This window comes from Colius striatus, chromosome 2, assembly GCF_028858725.1.
Source record: "Colius striatus isolate bColStr4 chromosome 2, bColStr4.1.hap1, whole genome shotgun sequence".
NCBI classification, from domain to species: Eukaryota; Metazoa; Chordata; class Aves; order Coliiformes; family Coliidae; genus Colius; species Colius striatus.
In genome coordinates this window covers 41,849,938-41,873,810 of record NC_084760.1, presented here as the reverse complement: position 1 = coordinate 41,873,810, position 23,873 = coordinate 41,849,938, and the positions used below count along the sequence as shown (strand labels likewise).

Genomic DNA, 23,873 nt, shown 5'->3' with positions numbered 1-23,873 from the left:
CTCCAGGATTGTTGGCAAAATCTTCAAGCCAATGTTTCTTTTCTTAAGCCCAGCTGCATCATTTACATGTCGCTTAAGGCTGTCCATCTTCAAACCTTGTGCATCGTGTAGGTGCTTGTGCAAGTGTTCTGACTACACAGAAAGTTGAACACTTTCTGCAACGTGAATGTTTCCCCAATAAACCCACTCCTTGTCAGAAGCACAAGACTTTTTTACAAACTTGAGTGTATAAATAAGAGCAAAGAATGGTGTTAAGTGTGATTTTTATTGAGGGAACCACCAATCCTTTATACCTTTCAGGAGGAAGAAAGGGAGATATCCATCAAACTGTCATTACAAATTTGATGGCACAAACCTAAGCCCATGGAGCCGCCAGGAATCTGTAAACCTTTTAAAGGATACGCCTGTTTTTGACATTCAAAATAAAAAAATCTTTATAGACTTTTGTGGAAAACACTGATGGGCCAGCAGCTAAATGACATTTCTCAACAGTCAGACAGACTCCACACAAATTGAGTAGATGTCCAGTTTTAGAAGGACAGGTTAATTCCTTTCTGTGCTTTGCCCAGGAACAAATAATACTTGGCCTGTTTTACTTACTGAGTAGGAAAAGATGTTTGAGGGTGGCTGGTTTCGTGTATTTTTTTTTGCCAAAGGCTGCTGCATCCTGGCTTCTGCGTGCACATAGCCTGACTGTAGGTGCCCTTTATATAACAATAACTTGATACTACTCAAAATACTTGGCGCTGCAAGCAGGGGAGTGGAATGCAATAAGGACACTTTAGCAGGTCTGACAGCGAGTAAACTCCAGTAGTTTTGGAAGGAGAGGGCAGGGTTTTCAGTGTACGTCTCTCCCTTACTTGGCATTCGCAGACAATAAGAACACAAGGATTAACATAGTAGACTCCGTTTATTACACTTGGGTGGATAAAGCAATTATCTGTCTATCACAGCTGTAGTAAGTTTTGCAACAGTATTAACATGGGTGGATACATGGATAAATGCTATTCTGCCACAGAGGGTGCTGATACACAAGATAATCCTTCAAGTCGAACTTGTAAAGACTGTTTTCCTTTGGAGTTTATATCAAGTTACCCCCCTCCCCACTGTAGATTGAAATGGCATATTTTTTTGTTTTCAACCACGTTTTCAGGTTTCTTTAGCCATCTGAATTGTATTAGTGAGGTTATTCTAGGAATATCCCACTTTAATCAAGTTTAAACAGTCTGCTTAAAACCCACTGTATGGATATAAACACAGTAGTCTTCTAATGCAGCAAAACAATCTGTTGAAAGATAGAGTGCAAACATGCACACATCCATCTATTATTGCTTAACTGTTGTTTCTTCTATGCCTGAATTCCTGTTGTAACCGCAGCATTCGGCCCGCAGTATGCTCCTGGTTTTGGGGGTGTAAAGCAAAACCAAAAATGAAAATGCACCTTATTGATATCTAGAGAGTAGAGCAGCATAGCACTGGAGAACTCTTACACTAGAGTGAAACTAAGAGCCTTAAATCTGATTTAATGGCTATGTTTACATCACACACAGCCCTCTTCCCCACCCCCCCACATCCCTTTTGGTTCTTTGAAAGTAATCAAGTTTCAAAAGCGTTAAGAAAACCATCCCCTCCTCCCAGCTGGAGGGAGGCCAGTTCAAGGAGGGGTTTTTTCCTCTCCTCCCTCTCTCCCCCGCCCTCATTTGCTATGATCTGTACTGCAGGTCGGTCGCTGCAGAAAGCAACAGAATTTGGTGGGTGCTTTATAGGATAGCTACCTCTGTGGGGGGGAAAAAGCCTTATTCCTCAAAGATATTGCTGGATTACGTTGGAATAAGGATGATAAAGTCTTAATGAGGAGCTCTTGAGCCTTTGAGGGACAGCATTTGCTCTCCCTCTTCCCTCCTTCTGCTAAAAAAAGGGAGAGAAGAAGGGGGAGAGCATAACAGATACCAGCACGCAAAGGGAACTAAGGCAGGGGCTGAGACTTGTGTGACACCCTCAGTTTATATGAGTTGGCATTAACGTCTGCGAGCGGTGATGCCAGCAGTGTTTATCTGGTTTCCTGGCACTCATGCACAGAGTCCTCTATGCCCATGAAGGCAAAGGCAGAGCATCACTGCACAAGAGGGTCCCACCTGCTCCCTCCTCAACCCAGTTGGTTTGTGCCGATGTTCATATGAGGTGTTGCTCAGCTTTGCAAAACAACTTTCAAGATCTAAGTCAGAATTGTAATGATTTTTGTAAAGAAAAGAGAAAGAAAAAAAAAACCCAAACCCTCATCACTACAGCAAAGGCAAAAGTTGCTCCTTTACTGGGGAACAAAGGCTATGCCACAGCAAAGGGGCAAAGCAGAGGACGGCATGACTCCTGCAATGCTGGGATGAGTTGAAGGGTGGGAGAGAACTGGTACAAAAACAAACTCACTCACGCCCCTTATCTTGTCTGCTTGTCTTTTTTTCTCAAATTATCATTTGGGTTTCATTCATTAAACCTTCTGGTTTTGCTGCTTTAACACAACCTTCTCTGTGCAGGCTCCCAGACCCGCTCAGCTTCTGCCACATGCATTCCATCAACCCTTTGTCTGCTGGAGGAGCAGCCTAGAGCTCTGCTCTAAGTCAGTATTTTCCGCCCTCTATGCAGAGAAATTTTGGGAGTGAGAGGCTTCTTTGCAGCTGTTGCAGTTTGCTGAAAAACACTGACCTCTAGGTCTACCTTTCAGCTGGATACTTGCTTTTCACACTCTGAATTTGAAAAAAAGCGTTGATGGCACTTTATATCCTCAAAGGCTTTGCTATGGTTGAGTTGGAGGCATTCCTATGGGCACGAAGGGATGCAGGTTACACATCCATGGGATCATTTCTCCTTACACTTCCTGCCCCTTTCTCCTCCCCTTGAGGTGCTGGAAGCTCTGTCTCCATCCCATGCTGGGCACGCTGCCTGAGAGATGAGCTGAGCTGAGTCGACTCTTGCTTTTGCTCCTAATAAGTCAGTGGAGAGGTGACCATTGACACCAGAGATGCTCTGCAGGCTTGATCTCTATGCTAAGGTTCAAACTTGCCCCTTCCTCTGCTCATTCTGGGTTGGAGCCACAACTCCAGGAATACAGTAGCCTAACTGGTTCCCCTGGGTGCTGGATCTGGCCCTTTTGGAGCTGTACCAGCAGCCTGCAGACTTTCAGGAGAGCAGGAGTCAAGAAGGAGGAGCTCAGTGGGATTTTGGCAATAGGCCATATTAGATCTGTTGTATAGAAACTCAGCCTATCCACAGCATACACTCCTCTGTCTATTTATTGCCATTTTTCTACAGCAGTTTCAGGTATAGGGCTTACCTGCTTTGGTAATTTTTTTTTTTTGAGAACAAAAAGAGACAGTCATGTTTTCTGCCTGCGTCTAAGTGACTCCTGTTGACACTAATAAGGCTCTATGTATAGTCAGGAAAATAAGCTCTCCAGTCTCATGCAAACTGGTGCCCTCAGCTATTTAAAAACCAAACATCTTTTTTTTTCCTCCATTGAGCGAATTAACTGTAGTTACCGCACCTACGTAGCTCCTTGTTTTATGAACTATAAGAACCTTTCCTATGCACAGCCTATGGCCTAATTATGTAATTATGTCTCTTAGGTGGATTATACTTTTCTTCTCATAATTGTGTCTTTACCCAAGAGACTGGAAGGGTTCCAAGCTTTCCCCTTTCCTGGGTAAAAATTACCCAGCTCTTTTGTTTTGGGATTGGGTTTGGGTTTTTTTATGAAGTTTAGATTGGGAGCTTTCAGTAGGACTGAGTGGGAAGAAGCCAGCCTGAGTCATATTTCAACACAAGAAGGACCCTTGTGACTTACTTCACAGATTTCTTCCTTGGAAAGAGCTGATGTGCATCTTCTGGGCTTTTGTTGATTTATGGCACTCTCATTTTTGCCTCCTGTGTGTAGATTGACACTGCTTTGGAGTGACATGTTGTTGCAATGATGTATTGTCTGAAATTTGTAACAGAACAGTGAATATTTTTGCTTCATGGTGAATGCTCAGCATTATTCAGTCCCTGCACAACAGCTGTTAAGAAGCCTTAGGCTCAGGTCTCAACTCCTTTACTGTGGTATAAATGTGGTTCCCTTGATTTCAGCTTTACAAGCCTGTAGCTGAATTCACAGTCAAGCTCATATCAATATCTTCCAGTTATATTTGATCCATAGGACCATATGTGTTGAAATGCAGGAATACATCTAAAGAGAATTTAAGGAGACTTTGTGATGAAATTCAGAGGACGTGTAACCTATCTTTCTTGGGGTGTGAAACTGTCTTCTGTAGTGTGCACACAGAAGTATGTCACTAGCATGCTAATGTTAAAAGAGAAGTAATCAGAGTGCTTATCTCAAAGATATATAATGTCAGTAAGAAAAAATGTGCCCATTTTTTTTTTTAAAAGCACTTCACCCTTGGAGAACATTGGGAATAATCAAAACTTGTGTTCTCGGGCTCTTCTGTGCTTCTTTTGAAGTCAGGGAAAGCTTGAAGTGTATAAGCTATAAATTCGTAGCTTGTAAACTAGGTGATTCTTCTTTCTGCCACCCTTTAGCCTGAAGGACAGTCCGTTTTTGGTTAAAGTTTTCTTCATTTTAAATCTCAGAACCGAACCCAGAGCCATAGAAAGCCCCAGAGTTCAAAGAATTTGGTTGCTGGCCCCAGAGTTCAAAGAATTTTTGTTTGCCCTTTGCAGCTGTAGTCACTCCATGGAGTGACTCTCCAGACTTCACTAGCTGATGCTGATTGCACTTGTGACATACACCAAACAGAAATTAGGGTGATGTTTCATGTTGGGTCATTACCCTCCATTATGCTTGAGATGTCCCAGCAAATGTGTCCCCAGCAGGTGGGAGCCCAGATTCTTACTTTCATGACCTTTCTGCCTTCCCTTGGCTCTTTTACAGAGACACCTGACTCCCACAATACTTGTTGTTAAGGCAAAAGCAAAAAAGACAGAACTGGGTGATGACTGAAAATAGCTAACCCACTTGAGAGTGATAAAAGCATCTGTTAAAAATCTGGTAACCAGATCTCTTTGGTACAGGACAGAAAAAACACACACACAAAAAACTGGTGGGTGGTGTACAAAGAAAGGGAGTCCCTGAGTGTCAGCATCTGGCGGGGCCACATGTGGCATAATCTGATTAGTTTTCAGTTCCACACCCACAAGCTGAAAGATAAAAAACTCACACCCCTCCTCCCCAAGGAGGTAAAAAACTTCATGCATCAACACCATATTTACATTTTGCAAGTCAGCCTCTTCCATGGCCCGATTTACATCTTGACTTCTCCACTGTAGTGGTAGAAGTTCAGTGATTAAGAGATGAGCTCACGTCCCTTTCCAGTTACCATATCCAGCAGACTCAAGATTTCCTTGCTTTAATCTGGGAGACATTCCTACGTTTAGCTTAAACTGAAATGATTAAGCTGGAGATGAAGTCTCCTCACATCTTCTGCCATGACTGGGACGTGATAATTGAACATTAACTTCTATGAGCCATTTTAATGTGTTCTGGACTGGATAGCTGAAGCAGCAGTACAGGCACTGTCTGGCTGGCTGCAGTTTGCCCGGGCTTTATTGCACCATCTCAGTGTTATTTTCTGGTTCGATTCATGAAATATGGCCAAAAGTAGTACCAAGGCACGTTAATAGCAATACTTTCTGTCTTCAGAAACTAACGCTTAGGTTAGTGTTTGGCTTGAAATGGCTGAGTAGTGGTGACAGACCAGAATGTTGCTCAGCATTTTGGAGAGAATAATGGATTTATAATATCTAATATATTTTGTGCTATGACAACAGATAGAACAGCTTGTATAGCTTTTGTCTATTAACTCCTAATTTTTCTCATCTTTCCCATCTCCTTGATCTGATCTATTCCAATGGCTGCTGTGTCCCATCCTTATTCAGTAACTCATGGAACAGCCTTAATCTTTTTGACTGCATTTTGTATCCAATGTTGCCTGTGTCCATAAGCATCTTGTCCCCCTCTAAGCCAAATTCATTCCACAAAATCATTTTTGTAACAGAGCAACAGGCACTGAATGCAGTGTTGCAGTCATTGGAATATCTGCAACATTATTTAATTCTATTCTTTATGTAGCTATTATGTTGCTTTTTAATGTACTCACTGCTGCAGCAGATCACAGATTCTCCCTGAGCTCTCTGCACTTGCTACCCTAATCTTTTTTCCTGAAATAAAATTACACCTCATGACTGAGGCTGAGGAATACAGCTTTTCTTAGCATGCTCCCCTGGGATCAGGAATTTCTCTGTCAGCGGACACATATATCAGTGAGAGATGAAAAGCAGCTTGTGGAATGAGTTTTAAACATGTATCACATATTTCATTGCTGCTGCTTATGTGCTACTCGGAAGGCCTTTTTAGAGTGTTTTCAGCCCATGCTTTATGGCTCCTCTGTACTTAATAGGATTCTTTTTTTTTTTCTGCACAGGAATCAGGGCAGGAGATTTATTTAAGTTACATCCACTTCTTTGTGAGCACCTCCTGAATATGAAGTTTTTGTTGAACTTCCCACTTACTTTCAGTGTGAGCATGTCTTAGCTTTTGTCAAAGCATAGAAACCCGTAACGTGCAAAGCTGTGATGTAATCTTGTCTCACTGGGACATTTCAATGAGGGAGTGACTCCTCTGGATCTCTTTGTCACAACATGACTTTGTCTTACAACCCTGAATTTTAAATGTCCAGAAGGGGAAGTCAAGTCTGCCTTTGGCTCCGTGCTGGTTTCTGGGGACTTGCAGTTCCATTGATGCCTGGGGTCTTCCAGATGTGCATATAGCTCCCTTTTCCCTACCTTTTCCTTTTTGGGGGAAGGGGGGTAGGTGGCAATACCCAACCCACACATCTCTAGATCATTTCAGTTCAACCAGATGTAGGAATCTTTTCTTCTTATTCCTTTCCCCCACCTCCCTCACTTTTCTTCCCCCTTTTTTTCCTTCTTTTTTTTTCTCCTTTTTTTTTTTTCCTCCTGCATAAAGTACAGCTCTATCCTGATGAATTTTGTCTTTCTGTGATATTACTAGTTCTTTTTAATAACAGTACACATAATTAAATATAAGCTCTTTCCTAGTAAAGCTGTGCATGGGCAAATAAAGCACAGTGAGAAAAAAGCTGGGTGTTATTAGGCATGGGTTGGTGAAGGAGTGGTGACCTGTATCACAAGTGCTCATTGAGTTAACTCAAGACAGCTAAAATAGCTTTTGTGCACCAGTTAGTGATTCTTTAGCAAAAAGGGCCTTGTATGAACATCACATAAGATATTTTTCTACAAAAATTCATAATTTCACTTTGAGGAGGAATTCATTTTTGTAGAAAGTTAACCCTGGATGTGTGAGGTCAGATTTGTTTGCCTTATTTTGAACCCCCTTGAATTTGCTAAAATGTAATTAGAAATGAGTAGAAGAGAAAAGGGGAGAAGAAGGAGATTCCTTCAAAAAAAGAATAGAAAATATAATAGGCAAAGGGAAAAGCAAATTCATAAAAATTGTGTAGAAAAATAAGATGAAGAAGGAAGAAATCTCATGAGAATACTGACTGGGCACATGTGTGTGAAAGTCCTGTCTTCAGATTTAGCAGCACCCAAATTGTACAAGATGTAATTTAAACAGATTAAAAAGATAATGCTAAAGACTACCAGGTTAGATGTTATCGTGTTAATTAAGCTGCCGTTATGGAGTTGTTAGGAGCCCACCAAAAATCCCTCCCATTTAAAATAATTGATACCTCCTGAAGAGAAGTAGTCCTAACATGGAACAGCACCTTCTTCTTAAGAAGAAAGCTCCCACCTACCTCATACTTTTAGAGTGAATCATCCCAGGGGAGAAAAATCATACTTCAAAGTACAAAACTATGGGTCAAGCAATTATTTTTTTAAAGTTGCTAGAGAAATTTCTCAAAAATTAAGTTCCATCCAGTTTCTGCTCACCTCTCAGCCTGAACCATAGAATCATCCTTCACTTTCTCCATCTAGAACCCTAATTTCTCTAAACTTAGTTTGGATTTAGCTGTCTAGTGCTGATGCTGCTTTGCCTATATGTCATGTAAGCACCACAGTCCCAGTTAGATGATGTACTTCAGTACTGTGGTGAGTACTGAAGGCATTTTTCTTAAGACTGGTAGTATGATAGTTAAATCTCAAGATTTGGAGGCCTCATTTATGCTTTTAAAATAAATTGTCCTGTGATGGAATTGATTATCTTGGCCCTAAGACCGATGGGGCAATCTGAGTGTGTCTGAAAAGCTGAACTCTCACAGCCTTCTGACAGATGGTTCTGTTCACACTGCTGAGAGGCAACACGGATTATCTCAAGCCACTGGGAAGCATCTGGAAGGGTTCAAGCCCAGACCCTACCAGGGACCCATTTTATTGTTAAAAACAAACAAAAATATGCTACCCAATTACTGCTTGTGCCTGTGTCTCAGCACTGCTTACAGGGATGGAGGCCGATGTGGTTCTGGGTTGTAGTTAGGAGTCTGGGCCCCTTTTTCAGCTCTGCCAGAGGGTTTTTGTGTGACCTTGGTCGGTAACTTAGGGTAAGATTCATTCCATCTAATATTGACTAATGATGAGGGTGTCTAATTAAGCTAGTCATGTCTGTTCCCTCTCTGATCAGAGGAGGAAGAGAAAGCAAATTCAGAAGGTGAATCACCCTGTTTTAAGACTGGTGTCAGAGAAAAATGAGATTAATTGCCCTCTGGAAGTAGCCATTTCTTTCCATTAACTGTAGAGGAAGTCTACATTAGAAGAGTTTAGACTAGATGCCTGATTTATGAATGGCTAAAGTTAAGTAAAATTAGTCCTGACATTAATCTCTATGCATGCCTGTTTCTCCATCCCTTGAATGATAGAAATAACACCTTCTGCACATCACCTTCAAAGGCATCATTGGGCAAGGAGAATCCTCTAACTACTTTGGAAAGAAATTAAACCCAGGAGTTAAAAAATAGAACGGTTAGAGAATTAAGGCCTTTACTCTTGAAACATCTCAGTAACATAGATGAGTGTTCCCAGTGCAGCCATACAGCACAAGGGAGAGTTAGCCTGCTTTTGGGGAGAGAGATGGGAGAGCTGAGGAAGGCTGACCATGCAAGGGAGTGCAGGACCCAGTCTTAGCCAGCAGCTTTGAAGGTTTTCAGCGCAATACTCCTCAAATGACAATGACTGTTTACTTTCTGGAAGAGCTCCAAGAGGAATGAAAGCTAATGACTAACTGTGACACAGTAAAATACAAAAGAGAAAGGGAGAAGAAATTCTTGAACTTTCTTAGCAAAAATTCACAACATATAAACCAGACATGGATTACTTGCCCTACTTCATAGTTTGTTCTTATGTATAAGGCTTGATTTTGTAACAGAAAGTTTGCCCCTTTAACTTCCTAGTGTAGTTAAAGCAGCAAAAGAAAAAAAAAAGACAAAAAAGAAAGACCTTGTGTGGGTGTCCTCCTAAATGCTTATTTTGATCCAAATTACAACATTACACATCTGTATGGGTACAATTGTGATTGATATGGCTTTCACTAGCACAACCATATCCACACCACAAATCCCCACACTGATGCTGCTGTGTTACTGGGGGTAGCTGAGATACCTCTAAGTCTCTTAAGTCTAATAAGAGGTCCTTAGAGGCTATTTTGGGTTTTTTTGGGTGTATGTTAAATTACTAAATCTTGTTATTAACCCTTTTATTTTATGATTTGCTGTTTCCAGGGCACAGACAGAAGCTTGATGACTCTAAACCTAGTTTGTTCTCTGAACGCCTCAGTGATTTAGGGCGCATTCCTCATCCCAGTATGAGAGTAGGGGTCCCGACCCAGAGCCCACGGCCCTCTCTGAACTCTGCACCAAGTCCTTTTAATCCACAAGGACAGAGTCAGATTACAGGTAAGAGACAGAACCATAGGTTTGACTTGCACAGGCAACAGTAGCAATTGCTTATGGATATTTGTGTCTCAACTGCAGTAAAAGAGGCTGTTACAGAGAGAGAAATGTGTTCCAAGCAAAGCTAGGTGAGAAGTGGAATTTTTCTGTGGCATTTGAAGTTGAAAATGTCTTTCTTTTCTTAAAAATATCCTTTTGCCATACATCCAAAATAATCCAAAATAGTCAATCTGGGTAAACTGAGTAGGAGTCTGATGAAATTCTAACTGCCACTTTGCTCTGCCTTCTCCTCCACGTGTGCAATAATACATGCTAGTGTATAATAGAATGAAAATTCTTGTTCAACCTTTTTATTTTGCACTGGTGTTGAGGGAAGCATCCAGCATTTAATATCCTTTCTCTCAGAGTAATAATACAAACCCCTCACGTGGCGGTTTCCTTCTAGCACCAGTGCTGACCACTGTTACAATAAACAAACTGGGTTATGGAGAAGTCTCCAAAGATTGCTTGTGAGGATCGTATGCAACATTTATGATTGCATGCTGAGAGACAGATTTCATTGTGTGGAGAGAAATCATAAAGTACCACGTGTCACAGATTTTAAGATTGAAATAAGATGTTTAACTGCAGCTATGCCAGAAGTTTGCAAGAAAACTGTGAAGCCAACAAAACCGGTGTTGTTACTTTTATAAATCCAGAACTGATTAAATTTTTCAAGAGTTTCAAAACAACCTCTACCTAATTTTGGCAATTCCTACACTCAAAATTTGTGCTAATCCATTTGTGTCTATCCAGGATGTGACGGGGTATTGCCTCTGACCAATTCATTTGCTACAGCTGTTGGAGAACTTCACCTATATGCAAATTTATCAACAAAACTCTTGGCTTAATTAATTAGAGTGATTTAAAAATCAGTTTTGCTGCTATAGTTGCACCTACATCAGGAGTTCTTTGCCAATGTTATATACCAGCATTCCATAACCGGTAACACACTCCTAGTATAGACATAGTCTTTGAGTCAACCTAGGAAGATTTCTGGTTTCATGTTTCAAGTGGTTTTGACATTTTACCAGCTGAAACTTAGTGGTTTTAACAAAGTGTTGTGGCTTTTTTCTTCTTTCTTTTTCTTCTTTTTTAAGTTCAACTGGTTTATTAATTTGCAGTAAGGAAGAGAAGCAAGTGTGTTAATTTGAACCCAAACCACTCAAGAGAGTTGAAATGAAAAAATTGTTCCCATGAGCTGTGTCAAAGTTCTCCCAGATCTAGAAGTCTTGCTTTAACTAGTGTAAAATGTTTATCATATATTGAATATGTCAATACTACCTATTATCACAGTACCTGCCATCCACAAGCTTCCAAGAGCAGTTTTCTTGGCCAGACTTAGTGTTTTGTTTGTTGGACATGTGCATATCATTTTGTGGGTACAAACTGCCAAAGTGAAGTCTGATATTTTGTACAACCTACTGTCTTCTGTCTGGTGGTATTTGGGGACATAGTTTCTGGCAAAGCCAGGGGAAAATTGAGGGCTATAATCAGCTTTTTTTCTTCTTCTTTATGCCTCCATCGTCTACCTATTGTGCTACACTATATCTAGGAAAGTGAAATTCTTCCTGACCCCATCTGGTGATCAGCTTATGCCCTGAAGCATGAGAACAGATCCCCTTGTAATTTTCTTACTAGCTAAGTGTAACCTCATATGCTGCTCACATAAATGCCTCCTGTAGAAAACGTTCTGCTGGGTTTGATTAATAGAGTACTTCTCTGCCTCACTATTTATCAGCAGCAGCATTTACAGATGCGGGAGGTGAAAACTTCAGATGAGCTTTAAATAAGCCTGACTGGAAACAAAGCTGTGTGGCATTCACTGTCATCTCTTGAAATTTAGGAATCAACAGTTCAAAGTACCAGCCAGGACTTTATCAAGAGAAGGAAGATGTGGTGCTGGTCAGCCAGAGGGAAGTGAGCTGAATGGAGGAAGGCAGGCTGACTTTTCCATCTATTGTGGATTATGTGCTTTTCTTGCCAGATAAACTCAGGGTCATAGGATACTTAGAATCCCAATTTGTTCTCATTTCCCCCAGAACAGTGAGGACTCGGCTGTTTATTAATGTTTGCAGTGAATAAGTGGTGTCATACAGTATTTGCTATGTTATTCCCACCCTTGTCTCCTCCTCAGTTTAGAAAAGCTCAGAGGTTACTTGTTAGCTTTTTGGTAGCCCTTCCATTTTATAAGGTGATTAACACGAACATGTTACATCGGTGCAAGCTCTGTGAGTTGCATTGGCTTCCTCACAAGCTTTTTTGGTGCTCTTCAGGATGTTGATTTTAATCTGTAAAGCTCCATGTGCTTTTATGTTCCACCAAAGAGGTGGGATGCTTTTTGCAAACAGTCTTTCTGAATTCTTCTGGAATGGATAGATGCTCGCTGCTGTATAAACTGTGCCAACAAGAGATTAAGTTGATGCTGTAAATGAGGCACCACTGATCAGGTCTTAGGTGGCCGTTGGAAATTGCTAAACGTCCACCTGTTTGATGTGGTAGTAGGGAATGAGCTGTTGGGACTGTCCATCTACAGTGGTTTCCTCGTTGTGATGTGGGAATATCACTGGCTTCACATGGCTGCCATGCCTTGGGTATGCATTAAAAGGAGAATAGACCCTTGTCTGAACGCCAAGGATTATTTATTACCTTTATTGGATTTAACCAAGCATTCCTTTAGAAATACCTTTGTTTCTTAATCTTTTTACCCAGTAATTTAGGGAAAATAATTAATTCCTAATAACTTCAACAGTAAATACTGGTTTCCTACAACAAAATCTATATTATTGCTAGTAAGCACATAAACTGTTTTTGTTTCATTCTACTTGAGGTCTTGCATAGCCCTTGCATGATTAAACAGAAATAATATTTAAAGCCTGGCTGACCCATACCTGAGTCTGAAAGAACTCAGCACTTTGGGGTTCACTCTTACATTTCTTTTCTCCGTCTAGGTTGTGTTTGTTTTCCTAGAGTATCAGAGTACAGGTTTTACAAATCACGGCACAGTTCTTTACCTACCACAGGACCTGGCTGTGGCACTACAAGGCACAGAGTTGCCCTTATTCAACATGGCATTTTAACTAGGATCCTGCAAAAGCAACATCGAAGGGTCATTAAAAAACAAATCATCCAATAAGCAGATGCCATTGCTGAGGCAATGCAGATTCAATTTGAACCCTGCTTGCTGCCTGTAAATCAGGAATCCTGTCTGTTCGCATTTGGACACTGGTATATTTGCTTTTATTTTTTTTTTCCCCCCCTTTCCCTAACGGCACTCACACAACTTGCTCACAGATCCGATTACATTCCCGTTCAGGCACTGAGCTGTTGCATCAGTGCTTCAGTATGAAATGAGGAAAAATGTTGTTTTTCTAAAATGCAGCCTGTGAGGGTTAGCTTCTATGGGCCAGGAAAAGCCCCAAGTATAAGGGCAGGAATGTGCTCTGTGAGAGGACGCTGGTGACTGGGCTGTGGGGACTGCGAAGTGGGAGTTAAGTGAGGTTTCATGCTCCATCACCACTGTGGCACCAGCTGATCTATAGGCAACCTGTGATTTTCATCACTGAAGCAACAGCACTGAAAACAGGTCTCATTAAATATTTTTTTCTTTTTTCCTCTTTTCCTCTTCCCCTCCTTGTGCACTTCAGGGACGTTGCACTCTTGTTTCTCATCATTTTTAGGATTGTAGGAAGCAGATCTAAAGGCTTCAGAGCTGGCTTACCTGGAAGTTAATGAGGGGACCCATCTCCATGGACAGGCAGGGAGTGGTTTCAGGGACAATGTAAACTGAGTCTCCTGGGAAGACCATAGAGAGAAAGTACCTTCATCTCTCAGATGGAAGATGGTACAAGCTAGGCCTTTCTTTAGTTCCCCCGATCAGGATTTGCAGGCAATGGACTGGATGCTGCCCTTTGGCAGAGTCAGGGAGAAGGCAGAAAAGTGTGCTCATCTAGCATTTTCCTGGGCTCTGGATATTAAGCTGTGCAGCATGTGCCTCAAAGACCAATGTTTGTTCTCCAAGACCATCAACTGCAGGACAAGTTTGTGTAGCTACTGTTAGAACAGTAGTATGCAAGTGCTCTGCCAGAGGTGGCCTGTGTTTTACTCGGGGCCAGCACACACCAGTTTGTAGCTGGTGCGCATCAATCTGAGAGCACATTCAAGTACATGGTTATCTGGAACCCGTAATTTAGAAATAGCCCAGGTAATAGTCTTGTAGGGTGAATTACGTTTTCAACTCGCTGTAACATAGAATAAAAGCTACAAGACTCAGTGGATGAGGTGGCAGATGAGCCTGCTGCCATGAAGACAGGGCTGGCTGCAGTCTGCTGTATTTTATGCAAATTGCATCCTTCAGGCAACTGGCGAGTTGCCATTGTGAACCTCTACTTAGTAAAGCTTGTGTCCGTCCTATTAAAATATTCTTTTAACTTAATTCTCCCCCCTCCTCACTTTGCAATGTAGTTGCCCTCCTGGCATTACTTCTTTCCATTTTTGTTTTTAGTTTTTTTTTTTTTTTTTTTTCTTATTTTAGAAATTTGACTCTTGAGGGGTTGGGAGGAAAAATGGCTTTAGAGGTTCTTCGGGCCAAAATCGGGTCTCAATAACACTTCTGTACTTTGGGGTGTAACTCCATCAGATTTGATTTCATTGATTGAATTGGGCAATCCAGATCAGGCCATGGGCTTTTCAAGATGCCAGAGAAATAGAGAAGAGAAAGAGATTGCATTTTTGTTGTTATTTTGCTGGAGCCGGGGTAGTGTTACAACAATAGTTTGGTTACTCATGCAGAAAGTCATCTTGGCTTTGTTAAGATCAGAAGTGAGGATATTTGCTTTAAGTGTTTACCAACGATAGCTCCAGACAGTTTTTTGGGGTTATTTTACTATTGGCAGTAACACAAATACAATCAGCAGCAGCCAGTAGTAGAGCTGATGTCTGGATTTAAATGAGAGGGGTTTTGCAAAGCATGTGACACATGACAGTGGGGTGTTATAGATGTTACTATAACTGCAAGGAGGAGCTGCAAGCTGAGGAGCTGCAAGCCTGTCATTGTGCTCTGATCATGTAACTCAGCTTGGGAAATGGGAGATTAGTTTTTTTTTCTATAGTAAATCTATGTGCTTCATAATCCGGTGCCAAAGCAGTGGAAAAACTTCTTTGGGGCTATTTAGGTTTTTTTTTCTTCTTTCCATTGACACTTCAGAACATTTCCATTGAAGGAAGAGAAGTTGCTGGAGAGCCAGTGTTATCAGTGGGAGAATGGGCCACAGGGGTTTATTTTTTTTCATTTTTTCTTAGTTTTTTGGTTGCTTCTCTTTATAGTTTTATACAGTTCATCCCATTTTAGACTAATTCTTAAAACTGCTTATTGTCCATTAAGCATCAATGCCCATTATCCATTGATGCAGTCAACCCCAAATCAGAGGGGTCAGAGCCATATATATCTCCCACTGATTACAAATGTGGCAGTAAAACCTAGACACAAAATAATTTGCAATACTCAATATTTCCTGCTTTGACAAAGTTCACCTGGAGATTCAAATAGGACAGAGCTGTTTGTGTACTGGTTTAGACCTCGCCCCACTGACTTGTTTCATCTGCGCTGTGCCCAGGCTTTCTTAGCACAAACACGATAGGACCTCTGTGAAAAATATGCTGAAAGCCTCACTTTTCTTCACACCCACACAGGCATAACAGAAATGTTTACAAAAGGAGGACTGCTCTTAGTAATCACTCCAAAATTTTCAAGAGCAAATGCCAACTCAAAATGGCCATCTGACGACTTTGCTGTTGTTGAATGCTCTGTTATGTCTTTCCCATGGTTGCCATATGGGAAGATGGGAGACTTTCTCCTGAGCTGTTTGCTCTCTTTTTGTATTAGCATTTTGCCTTGTTTTGAGGGAGTTCCTTTAGGGAGAAATTCGCATTCACTGTGCCTCAGAGCTCTAAGGTTTCTCATCTGTTCTGGACTTTCTGTGATTGGGAAGATGTGCTGTGCCTGCAGAGCACAGGATACTTGAGTGCTGACACAATGTCCCTGGCCTGGAGCAAACAGGGAAGCTGGTCTCTGGTCTAGGAGATCAAAGGAAACCTCTCAAATCTGATTGTGGCTTCTTCTCTGCTAGTATGTGTAAAAAGTCAAGGCACCTTCCATGCCTGACCAAGGAGATGGTAATCCTCCTAAGGACGTTACTGTATTTTTATCAGAAGCATATGCACAGATCTGCTCTGGAAGTGATGTTTTGGCAGCTGGCACTTCCCGTGCAGCTCTCAGCACCCTAATTTCTCCCAGGAAAATCTGGTGATGTATGGGACCAAAAGAGATGGGTTGTTTGGGCCTCAGCAGCCAAGATCTCTGTTCCAGCAGTACTGTAAAGAGTGTCTACCGGCTCACTAAAAGCTGCCACATGAGCTTCATGTCTGCCTTCAAGCATTAGACGGCACACATTTGGACGCTGCTTTGTGACATTTTATTGTGGAGATTGGGCAATGCTGCTGAGCAGTGACATTTGCCCTGTGGGCTAGCAGATCCCTTTGACTTGGCAAGATGAGGGTACTTCACTGCTCTCTCCTTGCATGTCCGTGTAAACCTTGGGCACTGACAGTGAGCAGAGACTGGGTTTAGGGTATTTACTCTAGGATCTGATGAAATTTGTGTTTTAGCTTTCTGGTTTCCTATGGGGCCGAAGATAACTCTTGAAACCAGTCAGCACGAGGGCAAAATTCCCCTCTCTGCCTTGACTATGACCCCAGCCATGCCTTAGTGTGAAGGAATTGGTGTAACCCTCCAGCCTGGAGTATTACGACCTTCTCCTGAGTCACTGAACCCTGATGCATCATCTAATGTCCAATTTGGTTGAGGATTTCCCTCCTTAGAATTTCCTATTCCCTGAGATGACATCATGATCTTATTTCATTGGAGATAAGTTGCTTGCACTCTAGTTTCAGACGGGCTGTAGTTTGCACCTGAACATCTAAGTTGAAAGCTTTCAGCCAAGATAAGCACTCCATTTTGTGGATGAGGTACTCAGAGAGTGACCAACTAAATATGCAATATGTCATTATTGTCCTTACAGTTAGATAGAAATTATGTCAAATGGAGCTTTAGTGAGTTACCCAAGTCCAGCAGGATATCCACTTCAGGGCCAGAAGCAGTTAAGTCACAGTGCAGCATCTTCACTAACAGTTCGTCCCCTTTTTTTATCTAAAATACAGTGTTGGACTCATGCAGAGCTGAAATCAAATGTATATATATATATATAAAAGAAATGTGGTATTGTGGATGTGAATTTGGAAAGAACTATAGAAGCTGCATATAAATCCAAGATGGATGTTGTAAGAATCTATATGGTTTTGAGCCAACTAATGGTCCATCCAGACCCATATCCTGTCTGTGATAACATAGGATGAGATATTGGTTTGAAAGATCACATGGGCCTTTGAAAGACTCCTTTTGCCATTTGCCCTTCTTGGGTCCACACAGGCATTTGCAGTTGTGGGGTTAAGGATGTTAGGTGTAAAATCAAATCTAGCACAGGTGGTCAAAGAGGTGAGAGTGTTGAAGATGCTCAAGATCTTCTCATGCCATGAGGTTTGCACTGCCAGAAGTGGCACAAACCTCCAGAAGGCAGCTCCTTTCCTGAGGTTTTCACCATCTTAGACCAAAATCCTGTAAAAACATCCTCTGTCACGATTTTTTTTTTCCAGCCTTTACCTGCTGGATAATTTCCTTCCAGCATCAGAGCTGACCTAAACTGAAAACTTTTAAGAGCCTCTGTTTTGGATTCGGAAGCAGAGATTGAAAAGCTCTTGGAGTTTGAAAGAGCTTGGATTTGAGATTGTGCTCCTGACACATCATTAATTTTAAGATTGTTTTCACAGCAAGCCTAGGCTTTCCGTTCCCAGTTGAAGATCGTTTACCATTGACTGCATGGTGAATTATAGTAGTGGAATGAGGCAGAGAAATATGTCGATATCAGATATAACAACGAGCAGTCAGTCAGATTTGAACCCATGCCAATCTATACAACCCTAGCCTTGAAACTGTTAAAACAAAGAAGTTCATTACATTTAATGATCAAGTGTCCTTTGGATTTCTGAGGAGTTTATGTTAACCATTTATATTACTCAGCTCTATTATAAATGGCAAACTCCAGGAAAATCCTCTTAAAATTAAATTGGAAAGTTGGAGGGTTTTTATATATCTATATAGTTATTTTGCTTCAAGGAAGTATCTGCTTTCCAGACATCTCTTCAAACAAATCATGTCTGAACAGAAAAAATAAACAAGAAATAGCTGAAACGACAAGGTTTTGCTGTGTGGAAGAGCAGGGAAAGGAGTTAAAAAAAGAAGAAGAAAAAAAAAAAGCTGGATTTCCTGACAAAGTGCCTTTGCTTATACTGTGTGGCTATCACATTGCTGGCTACAAAGTAGGGCCTTAGCAGAGCCCTCTGATGTTGCAGGCTCTCCAGATTGAGTCTGCTGACTGAAAACATCAGGGATGATTTGGAAGGATGTGCTACAATTTCTATGAGCCAATTCAGAGAGTTTTCTGTTTATTGTGCAGTGCCCAAAATAAACTTCGAGGTTAAAAGTGCTTTGTTTCTATCGATGTAAAGAAATAAAACTAATAATTTATGAGGAATTCAGTGGTATCTTTATCACCAGATATTAACTGAGAGAAAAAGGTTTATAAATCCAGACACCAGTAAGTAAAACTAGGTCTCCTCTCTCACTTAAGGCAATCCACCAGTGCTTCAGCAAAAAATAAACTGTATTTATCCTTAAAATAACTTCCTCCATAGTGAGCTGTGGCAAGTACATCAAAAGGCATCACTAGCTTCCGATAGTTATCCCAAACCATTGGTTTCATATTGTTGTCATTGAGGTGACTGTAGGTAATTGGGCCGGCTTCCAAATGTGACATTTTTGAACGGATGTTGATAAGATTAATGACATTTTCCTTCTTGGATAGTATTTTCAGTATTGAAAACACTACTGAGTAATGTTTGGACTGGATAACAGCTTGACAGGCGTGCCAAGTGCTGACTGTAGAGTCTCTCCCCACCTCAGAAGTCCACTTCTTAAGCTCAGACCTGGCTGTTGTACTTGCTGTCTGCTTATCTACTTGAATCCTGGAGGACTGGCAAGTCTTGGTATAACATGCAGCACAGCTGTTGGATCTTTGCTCACTGCTCTGTTCATTTGACCCCGAAATTTTTATGAGGAGGGAAAAGCACAGAGTGAGGCTTGAGGGGACTGAGTCCTAGAGGAGCAGGTTGTATTTCATTACATTCTCATTCTTTATAGCATTGATGTGTATATGTTGCCGTCTCCTTCAAATAGGCTGTTCATGCCCTAAAATTTTTCTTCCTTTTAAAATAATTTTTATTTTCCTTTCTTTTTCTAGACCCCAGGCAGGCACAGTCATCACCGCCATGGTCCTATGACCAGTCTTACCCATCCTACTTGAGCCAGATGACTTCACCGTCCATTCACTCTACAACTCCCCTGTCCTCCACTCGAGGCACAGGACTTCCAGCTATCACCGATGTGCCCAGACGCCTCTCAGGTAAAGACTGAGTTTTGCCTGAAATAATTATGTAGATAGGAACAGGAATGCCAAAGGCTGCCTCTGTGGCCTCAGACAAACCTTAATAAGAAAAGCAAAGCTCTCTTGGTGATATCAGGGCTGCTGCACAGTTGGGAGGGGTTCAAAGTCCCTTTTTTTCCCAAAGTGGAACTGCTACTGTATTGCTCAGAACATGTATCATTTGAATGTCTCTAGGTCCATTTCAGATCAGGCTGGTTTTGAATTGTGAATCTGACTCTATGAGGAAATTCTCTATTTTTTGTCTACAAGAGGGTGTTTATTTGCATGTTTTAAAGTAATTGTGATAGTCTCTATTTTTTGGTGCTTTATGTTGGTGGTGTATGTGATGTTAAGCATCCTGGCAGATAGATGCCTTTATTTCTTCAACAGTTAAGGCTAAGGTTCATTCTACCGCGTTCCAGTCCAGTAGCTCAAGGAAGCCTATTTCCTTAGTTAATGTGTACTTAAGATGTCTATCAGAAGCTAGGTGAGTCACTTTAGGGTAAATATTGGACAATACATTTAGAAATATAGACAAGACAGCAGTGAGCAGCTGAGACTTTTTTTTTTAATTGAACAAATGTACATTTACATACTGTGCAATTCATTCCTAATGGTCTCAATGATAAAACCATCTCTGTGAAATAATCTGATTGCCCCAAAGTAAGACAGAGCCTGTCATGGCACACAGTCACCTTGTATATCTTGCCAAAAGTAAGGAACCTTAGGGGAGGGAGGCTCAGTATAAAAACTCCAACTTTGCAAGTGTGGAAATATTAGCAGCGTATGCCAAAAAAGCATGTGTAGTGTAAAGAAAGCTTTTATGATTCATTAATGAAAACCAAAGAATCAGTCTTATTACATCTATTTTTGCATGTTTGCAAGATATTATTATAATCTTGGATGCTGCTGCCATACACCTGTTTGACTCACAGCCAGGTGAATTTCCTGCTGTCGTGTTTTCGCCTTCCACTGAGCTCACAGCACTAGTAATGTTGATCACTTCACTAAGCTGCATTGCTGACAAGTTGAACTTCAGCCAACAGGCGTGGAGGATTTGATTAGCGTAGACTCCTTGATTTCTTTCATCTTGAAGGAGGGAAGCTTTGTTTCTCAAACAAACAGCTGCAAAACCCTCTGCCGTCCTAAGCGTGTTCTGCCTTCTCAGAGATGCCAGACAGCTCCATGTGGGCCGAGGGCTGGAGGATGGTGGAGCAGGTTCCTGCAGGCTCTCTGTGCAACAAGCTGACTTGGTTCAAAAAACTCGATCAACTTGATGCTGAGGAAATGCTTTGTTTGGCCTGAAACAGATTCCCTTTGAGTCAGAGCCTCCCAATGGTCTGTGTTGTAGTAGAATGGGTTATTTTTGTAATTATGCCCCCAGCAATACCTCCAGGAGAGGCTCGGCTGGGACCTCAGCAGCTGTACCACAAGTACTTGCCCTGCAGCCCTTGCTTGTCTGTGTGTATTCAGACATGAGTGCCTGGCATGTGGGCACAGGCAGAATGACTAGAAGACATGGCTGTGTGCATTATGTGGCCGCAGACTGAACTTTTCTGCTGTACTCTAACAGTCGGTTGCTTTCACGCTTCTTGCCCTTCATCTTCTGGGGGTTCAACCGACGCCTCCTCAATGCTCTTACCTTTTCACAGCAAGGGGATCTTGCTTACGGTTAGATTCAAGGTTTCAAAAAGGGACTTTGATCTTCCACAAGTGCCAGAGGTTGTCTGCAGTGTTTGCTGATGTTCAGAAATGGAGCGGTGTTCCTGGGTGGAGGAGGAGTTGCAAGGAGGCACGTTGCAGCCCCAGCTGCAAACCCTGCGGTCCCTCTCAAGAGTTTCTGCTTAGCAGTACCACAGGGAGGGAAGGCAGGATCTAACTGCTTTTGTGTATAAAGTAGAGAAATAGCAAGTTTAAAGCTGCCCCTTACAGCAATCAGTTTATCCCTCAGACACAGAGAAATGTAAATCTTGGTTCAGTTGCTTGATACACCTTTCAGAGAACAGAGAGGGGGAAAAAAAGATTTTAGAAAATTTCAGGCACTTCCAGTGCATAAGGGATAAATTAGAGTTTTACAAGGCCTTGAATAAAAAGAAACTGTACTTTCTGATACAGTGGCAGAAATCTGATTATCAAGGCTGTTAAAGGTATTCAAGGTAATTTTAATGAATGCCATATTTACCGCCTGTTGCTTAACATCATGCAGGAGGAAAAATGGGTAAAACTTGCCCCTTAGGCCTTGAGTGTCCAACCTACAGGCACAGGACTTCCTACCTGCAACAACTTAATATCACTCAGGCTTTCCAGAGCCTGTCCATGCCTCTGCCTAGACAAATTCTTGTGTTCTTCAAAAGACTGATTCCTGGTTGTATCGTCAGTGGCAGCCCTCAAGAGCACTTTTTGATGGTATCTCCATGACACATCCATCCCATAGCCAAAATTGGATGGAGTTCTGTCCTGTCCTAGATGGGTGCATCTCTTGGTGGTGAGAACACTTGTGTTTCAATACCAGGTTAGACTGAGTATCAGAAGAGACTTGGAGCTGCTGGGCAGGAGATAATACCACAGCAGTTCATGCAGTTCTGTCCCATGGGAGAGGGGAAAAAGAGCAGCGGGCTGCAACTCCAAGGAGTTTTTTGGTCAGCCTGGTGCAATGTGGCTGAACTGGTCATGTGGGTGTCTAGGCTGATTTCTTTGATCAACTGAAATGTTTGCATGCGTGCTGCAGGCACGTGCAAATGAGTACTCATGACTGTCAGACTTCAAGTATTCTTCTTTTGTTCTCCAAATGGGGATCAGTGCTGTATTTCAGTGTAATATAACTAATTAATCCTGTATCACACACATTTGGGTACTATTCAACAGCAATATCCGACAAACAAAGGACAAAAAATTATCTGACATGGTGATCTGTCTGGTGTTTACGTCTCATGTTTGTATCAAGAATAAATAAAAAATAAGCTCACAGGGCTATCCAATTGCTTTACCTTATTGCACCAACTCAGTCATAAAAAGAGCAGGATTCCCCATCTTTTATTAAAATTTTTGTCTGCTCAGACTTCTCCAGAAAATGGTGAAAGCTGGTGGCCTAGCAGATTAATATTCTTAATTAAATAATAGTGTAGTGGAAACCATGGGAATATAAGAACATGGTCATTTTGGAGAGAGTTTTGCCTGAAGGACGTAGTCTTATTGTATGATTCATAGTGATTGCCCTCAGTCTTTGTGTCCTAGGCATGACCAAAGTGCATGTGGGATGGGGAGTATAACTGTCTATTATGTAATTAATGTATATGATTCATATAAATACAAATCACAGCGATTTTACATAAAGCTCTAGGACTGATCCAACAAGTCCACAGCAGATGTAAAGTTCAGAGTAGGGCGTACAGGTCGAGTTGTTCCTGCAATCACAAGAGGGCTGCCCAGCAGCAGGTGAAATATGTGTATAGGTGTCCCCAGGGTAGATATCCATATCTGAGAAGTTTACTCACAGCTCCCTTTTGAGTCAGTGAGGACAAACTGGCATTTTCAGGGCTTGACCAGTCTGTAGATGAGCTGTGCTGTTCCCTGGCAGTGCCTTGGAAGAGCCTGTTTGTCTCCACAGCCTCTAAAGCAAGCCTTGGTGAGTAGTAATTCAGGTACAGGCATGTCTGATCTGATAGCCTGCCTTTGTTGAGGTGATTTAACTGTCCCATAAATATATCTGTATTGCAGCCTTGTTACACTTCAGTCCTGGCTTAACTCTGTTCGTAGTCTGCCTCATCTTGACCGCTGCCTGCTCTGCAACTGCAGGGATTGAGCTTGACTTTAATTTTGTTGAGAATACTGAGAAGGGAAATGGAGACACTTCTTCCCCTACATTTTCCCTGGACCTCCTCACCCTTCTGCCTAAATTCTGGTGTCTTGCTTTTTGCTTCACCTGTGAGAGAGACTTGCAGGGACAGGGTCTTGCTGGAGGACCTGCCCGGCAAGTGTAACATAAATAAGCTTGATGCTGGCTGTGGAAGAGCCTTTCCTATGCAGCTATGTTTGACAAATGCCCAAATGGCAAAGGAGACAATGAAAACTGAATCTAAGTAGCAGGACAAATCACCAAACCTACCTTCTCCTGCAGTCTTTGCAGACAGTTGTCAATTGGAGATGCTGGCCTCATGCCACCACACCCAAACTCTCCCATCTCACATACTGGAGTCTCTGAAGTGTGCAGGGTATATTTTGCTGTCTTTATATTTACTGTGACATTGAATAGAGACATGCTGAAATAGATGAGGGACACGCTGAGACAGATAAGGGATATGCTAGGCTCAGCCTCTAAACA

General features: G+C 41.7%; 1 protein-coding gene across 4 annotated transcripts in view; it reads left to right on the top strand.

Annotated features, from left to right (window-relative positions):
- Positions 1-23,873, top strand: part of RUNX2 (RUNX family transcription factor 2) — a 150,386-nt gene that overhangs the window by 105,800 nt on the left and 20,713 nt on the right. For 2 of the 4 annotated variants that reach the window (XM_061989504.1, XM_061989505.1), the window contains exons 5-6: positions 9,747-9,920; positions 19,370-19,531. In XM_061989504.1, the coding sequence (XP_061845488.1) occupies positions 9,747-9,920; positions 19,370-19,531 (336 nt within the window). The remainder of the gene's footprint in view (positions 1-9,746; positions 9,921-19,369; positions 19,532-23,873) is intronic. The other 2 variants (XM_061989507.1, XM_061989506.1) reach the window with 1 other exon arrangement.